Genomic DNA, 6,121 nt, shown 5'->3' on the forward strand with positions numbered 1-6,121 from the left:
TGCGATGGGCTCTGCCTGCGCTCGGGGGATGCTGCTGCTTATTGGAGTGCCCTCGTCGGCTCCCGAGGACGCGCTGGTCTCGTCTAGTTCTGTGAAATTTGTGTTGGTGGTGCTGGCAGAAGTAGCTTGGTCGGAGGGGGACGGGGTGGGTTTGCCTCCATGGCTCTCGCTGTTGGAGCAGGGAAGGGAGTCGGGAGAAGATAAGGAGCAGCTAGACGTCTGTCTAAACCTGCTCTCCTGAGCTGGAGAAGGGAAACCGCGGGAGCTCTCCCCCACAGCCCCAAAGTGACTAGAGGAGGCTGAGCGGTTGATGCTAAGGTCCATCCCATTGTAGTTGTAGCCATAAGAGCTGGAATGCATGGTGCTTGAATCTCTGTAAGAACCGTTCATGGAACTGCTGGTCCCATAATTTAGTAACTGATAGTCGGGGCCATTTGGGTAGCGCCCTGAGAACGAGTTTACAAAGTAAGAGCTCATTTGGGTTATTTTGGAGGGCTTGATTTGTGGCTCGTGGTCGTTATAACCCCGTGCTTGACGATTTATGATGTATTAATGAATTATAGCAACGCACTGTACTTCGTTTTTGCTATGTACGCGGCCAAATATAAAAAAGGGGCGGAAAAACAAGGAGGAGGAGGAGGAGGAGGAGGAGGAGGGTGGTGGTGCTTGGGGGGTGCGTTTGGGCATCACGTGCTTTTGTTGACCAGTCGTAAATTCTCACTGATGACCTCAAGAGGTAATTCATGCTCTATGGTTACAAATAATGACGAGCTCAGAGTCGTTTAGGCCCCAACTCAGTTCGCGACGCCCCAAATCCCAGAGCTGCCAGCGCCCCCCACCTTGGCTCAGCGCGACATCTGCCGGCAAAGCTGGGACGGTTCACCGAGCCCGGGGGGACCCCCGAGCCCCCAAATCCTCCTCCTCACACTCCTCTCTTCTCCTTCTCCTCCCTCCCTATCCACCATCTCCAGCAGATCTATCTCTTTCCTCATCTCATCTTCTCCCCGCGTTGTTTCCTTCATCCAACTCTTGGAGAATTTCATCCTTTGTCAAACGGGAGGAGAAGTTTGGGTGGTTGAAAGGTGATGAGGAGTTGAGAGGTTCTCTTGGTGGTAGGGGGTGAGGAGATGATGTTGGAGGGGTTGTTCTTTAGGGTGGTGGTTTTTTTCAAAAGTCCAGCTTGGTTGTATGTTGAGAGTAGAGACAGAGATGCGGTCGTGGCTTAATTCTGGATGGAGGGGGAAGAAAAAATGAAAAATAAAAAAAAAAAAGGGAAATAGGGGTGGGAGAAAGGAAAAGGAGGGAAAGTCCGGCTGGTGGAATTGGTTGGCAACGTTGCTTTTAGGATATTCGGAGCGTTTCAAGTCCTCTTTGAACACAGCGTTGTGCTACGTGGGTTTTTTTTTCCTTTCCATTTGTTAACCTGCAAGGAATATTGGGGAGCAAAAGCACTCTGAAATGGGTAAAAACGTTGGGAAAGAGCTGTGCTTTGTTAAGCATTACTTTCTTTTTTTTCTTTCTTTCTTTCTTTCCTTCTTCTCTTTTCTCTCTCTCTCTCTCCTTTTTCTTTTTTTTCTTTTTTTTTTTTTTTCTTTCCAAGGCAGTTCAGGAATTTCATATGCTTGTCTGCAACTCATTGGAAATTATGCGCCATATTGAAAGTGACATATAATTATAATAATTACGGGCAATGAAAAGCGTGGCAATAATAGTAAATGTCCTACAGCTGTGAAGCTTCTGCATGAATTGATTTTAAAAGTGACTGACATTAAACCAGCTTGTGGCATGGGGGAATGCATTCATACGTAGGTATTTCTGGTGGGGAGTGAGAAAAGGGATGAGAGGCAGGAGATACTGTTTCAGCTCGTTTTCCCCACGAGAAGCTGCAAAAAAAAAACCAATATCCGAACACTGTTGGGCTGGTCGCTTGTTTCCAATCCTAAATCCCCAGCAGAAAAAGCATTTCCTTTCGTTTAATTGCCCAAAGCCAGGAAAAGTTTGCTGTTTGCATGCACGAGATTCCTTGGTACGGAGCAGAAACGTTCCCCATCCCATCCCCAGCAAAGTCAACCTCTCCCAAGGAGCCATTGGAAACGCTTTCAAGTGAAAATAAAAATCTGCTCTTTTAAAAGAGCTCGTTAGTCTTAGTTTGGATTTTTTTTTTCCACCTTTTTTTTTTTTTTTTTTTCCCCAACCATAAATAGACGCGATATTCCTGGAGCTGAGAAACTCCTCGTTTCGCAGGGCAAATTCCCTGGAAATCTGGACTTTTTTTTTTTTTTTTTGCCATACATTTCACTTTGATTTGGGGCTATGAAGTAAGGGACCAGATGTTTGAAAGATGCTAGGCAAATGTTAGGTATCTTTGGTAGATAAATGAGAGCATATTTTTGCCTGTTTCCTTGATTTATTATGTATACGGAGAGCGTTTCGTCATAACTCTTTGTACTGTAACAATAAAAAAAAAAGCCATCCTAAAGCAGAATGTCAGCGAGGAAATACTATTGGTGAAAGGTCTTCCATTTAAGATTAGACAAAAAGAGGGAAAACCAGATTTATCTCTCCACTGTAACTTCCGTGTGCTTGGAGTTGCTTGTCCTTGCAGATTAGGAGACATTGTCATACAGAGGGAAGCTAAGCTTTCTTTACAACCCTCTGCTCCTTAAGAATGGCAAGTTTCCCCTGGAAAAAGGGAAAGATAAAGCTAAGGAGAGCAAGAAGAATGACAGGGTGGGGTGCGTGAGATCGAAGACTTCGCTTTTATTAGAGAATTCCATGTTCATACCTAAGACAAACTTCAAACACAACACGTACAAAAATTAATAAAATAGAACTTTCTGTTGTTGTTGCTTTTGCATCCTTTTAGGTAGTACTCGTTCTTTCAGTAGATTTTCCTTTTTTTTAAAAAAAAAAAAAGGGCAAATGAAACCCCCCAAAACTAATTACAAAGACCCCAGGGCTTGATTAATTTACCAAAGGAGAAAAATAAAAGGGGAAAATGGAAAAAAAAACCCCAACCTATGTCAACCGTGCATGAAACATTTTTACAAAATTAAGACAATAAACACCCCAAATGACATATATTGCAGCACTTCCATTAAATACAAGAGTTAGCAGAATACTAACAGTGACACCAAGGGTAGAAACACGGCTAGGAGTCCTTTTTTTTTTTTTTTTTTTTTTTTTTTATGTGGGGGCAAGAGGGAATATGACTTGTAAATTAACTCAGTGATAATTAGCCTATTAACATTTTCAGACTTCACTTTTTCATTATTATTATTATTATTATTTCCTTTCGAGGGGTGGAGTGGAAGGGAAGAGAGGTCTAGGAAGGGAAAAAATATGAAAAAAACGCAACTAGAAGCCTGATTTTTTTTTCTTTTTGCTGGACACGACAGATCACTGGGAATACGAGTCCATGGCATTGGTGGCCCAAACTTTCTAGTTGTTGGTTTGTCCCACCAACGTGCAAGTTTTCCCTATCCTCTCATCCAGCCCACACCTCCCTCATCCTCTCTACTCTCACACACTCACTCACTCCCTATTTTTGTGGGTTTTTTTTTTCTTTCTCGTTGTGTGTGTTTTAAATAATACTTTTCACTCCGCCGTTTTCTCCTCTTCCTCCTCCGCGCTGAGTTGCGAGGAGTTGAGCAATTTATTCTCTTTTTTCCACTTCATCCTGCGATTCTGGAACCAAATTTTGATCTGCCGCTCCGTCAGGCAAAGGGAATGAGCAATCTCGATCCGTCGACGCCGGGTTAAGTAGCGATTGAAGTGAAATTCTTTTTCCAGCTCCAGCGTTTGGTAGCGGGTGTAGGTTTGACGGCCTCGACGGCCACTGGGCCCGAAGGAAGAACCTGTGCCACCCGCAAAAAAAAAAAAAAATAAAAATAAAAGGAAACAAATAGGAGACAAATAGGAACCAAATAGGGGAAAAAAATAAGGGAAAATCTAGGGGGAAAAGGAGGGGAATAAATGAGAGAGCAAAGGGAAAAGAGCCTCGATGCTGCATAATCCGAGGGGATGCTAAACCTCATCCCGCGGCTGTGTGCGGAGGGGTTTGTGCCCACTCCATGCCCTAAAACAGGTTTGGGGCAACTCAAATTGAAGCCTTAAGGTGGTGACTAACCCACTCTGTGCTGCCAGGGAGGTTTCCCGGCCTGGCAGAACCAGCGGAAGATCCGCGGCCGCGCTGCACTCAGCCGGGTAAAGGGGTTAATGCTGCTCTTGCCAGGCAGAGCTGGGGAGACAGGGGAAAATCTATCTTATTCCGGGATGAAAAATCGCAAGGTGTTTTCACACATCCCCCCCAACCCTCCCTCCCTCCTCGCCCGCCCTCGCTATTTTCCACCCTACCGGCAACTGTAATAGATCTGAGCATTTAAGCAATAATGAAGTGAATCGATCTGCCCAAACTCCGCATTAAAGAGGACACAACACTTTATGTCCCTGCGCTAATGGACATCAATTTGGAACTTAAAAGGCAACAAATGCATCTAAACATGGGAAGGAGGGTAGTGAGCTTCTATTATTTTTCTTCCCCCTCCCTCCGGGTTTTTTTTTTTTTCTGCTTTTTTTTCCCAATTTGATTGAGGAAACAGCACTTAAAGAAGTCATATATCACCAGGGGGAAAAAAAAAAAAAATCCTCCCCAGGCAGACTTTTCATTATGTGCGAATTACATTAAAAATGTAACCCTCTCCCTTCAAATATTTAAACACTTTCCTATTATTTAACTCCAGATCGAGGAGCCAACGAGAGAGGGAGCTGCGTGGGGGTGTGAGTTCGGGTGTGTGTGTAAAGTCATCCAGATCTGATTTAGAAAAGATATCTCCCTGTGCGTGTGGGGGAAAGACAGAGACAAATCGTTGTAGCTGAGTGACACGCAAACTGGAATGTAGGGGAAAAAAAAAAAAAAAAAGGGAGGGGGGAAGAAATCCTATATTGGGGTTTAAAGTTTTTAAATCGCGGGGAGGGGGGGAAGGAAATCCTTCAGCTGTGGGAAGTTTTGATGCGTGGCAGGAGCAAGTTGGAACCTCTCATGTCGCCTAAGTTCCCCGCTGGAAGTTTGGGCTCTAAAAGTGAATCTTATTCCTGTTTCCCTCTCTCTCTCTCGCTCTCTCTCTCTCTCTCTCTCTCTCTCTCTGGCGGTTAACAAATAAGAAAAGGGGGGGAGGAGATTGATGTATTTATTTCTGGTAAAAGAGTAAACTCACTATTGCAAGAGTTCATCCGCTGCATCCAGGGGTAAACCGGGGTGGAACATTTTTGTTCTTCGCTTTCTCCGAACACACTTTTGCTCTGAGCGCAGTCCGATTTGCGAGGCTCGGGGGCGAAGGGCACCTCATCCAGGCTTGGGGGGGCACACGATGGGTCTTTCTCCCTGAAAAAACCTCCGGCCCCATAGTCACAGGCAGAGCTGCGGCTGTAGGCTCCGTTGCTTTGCTGGTAGTAAGGAGAAGAGGTATAACCTTTCTCCTGGACTCCAGTGGCTCCATAGGTGCTGGGGTAGTGCCTCAAAGGATCCGCATAGCCCGAGGGATATAGCGGGATCTGTCCCAGGAAGGGCTCCTGCCCTGCCGCCAGACTCACCGGGAAGGTCGAGTTAACAAAATAAGAACTCATCGGAAAAAAAAAACCAGGAGCTTTTGCCGTCCTTTGCCGGCTTTATGATTTGTTGTGTTTTATAGTCCAAGTGGTTTAGCTATTAGTAGTATATCGGAGATTGGGTTTTAGCTGAAGGGAGATGGCGTGGTGCCAGCGAGGGACACAAGGAAATACAACCATCTGATCATGGGCTGACCAATAGCAGGCGCCTGAGGTTGCAAAATAGCACCCATGAGGAGCTGAGATTGCACCAGGGACCCCAAGAACAAACCATCCACCCCTTTTTTCCCTCCCTTTTAAACAACAGAAATGCACCCCCTTAACCAAATATATAAGATCTGCAGAAAGAAACATTCCCGGAGCGCTCGCAGTTTCATAAATAAATAAACGTGGGGTTTTTTTTTTTTCGCCCCCCCCAAACACACTCCTCCCTCCCCCCAAAGCTCAGCGAGGGGGTGTGAGAGCGCCTGTCTGCGAGGATAGCGATGTGAGAGCCTATATATATATATTTACA

At 45.3% G+C, this 6,121-nt stretch overlaps 2 protein-coding genes across 2 annotated transcripts; both read right to left on the reverse strand.

Moving 5' to 3' along the window:
• Positions 1-3: 3 nt before the first annotated feature.
• On the reverse strand, positions 4-565 carry LOC103800487 (homeobox protein Hox-B5-like; the record flags this gene model as incomplete). The annotated part of the gene is made up of 1 exon (XM_009072868.1): positions 4-565. A coding segment is annotated over exon 1 (474 nt), but the record flags the coding sequence as incomplete, so codon positions are not given.
• Positions 566-3,597: 3,032 nt separating this feature from the next.
• HOXB6 (homeobox B6) lies at positions 3,598-5,965 on the reverse strand. Its single transcript, XM_009072857.1, has 2 exons — positions 5,217-5,965; positions 3,598-3,857 (listed from the first exon to the last, which is right to left on the reverse strand). The coding sequence occupies exons 1-2, from the start codon at positions 5,623-5,625 to the stop codon at positions 3,598-3,600; spliced, it is 669 nt and encodes a 222-aa protein (XP_009071105.1). The 5' UTR covers positions 5,626-5,965.
• Positions 5,966-6,121: the final 156 nt, after the last annotated feature.

Source organism: Acanthisitta chloris, unplaced genomic scaffold (assembly GCF_000695815.1).
Source record: "Acanthisitta chloris isolate BGI_N310 unplaced genomic scaffold, ASM69581v1 scaffold19300, whole genome shotgun sequence".
NCBI lineage: Eukaryota > Metazoa > Chordata > Aves > Passeriformes > Acanthisittidae > Acanthisitta > Acanthisitta chloris.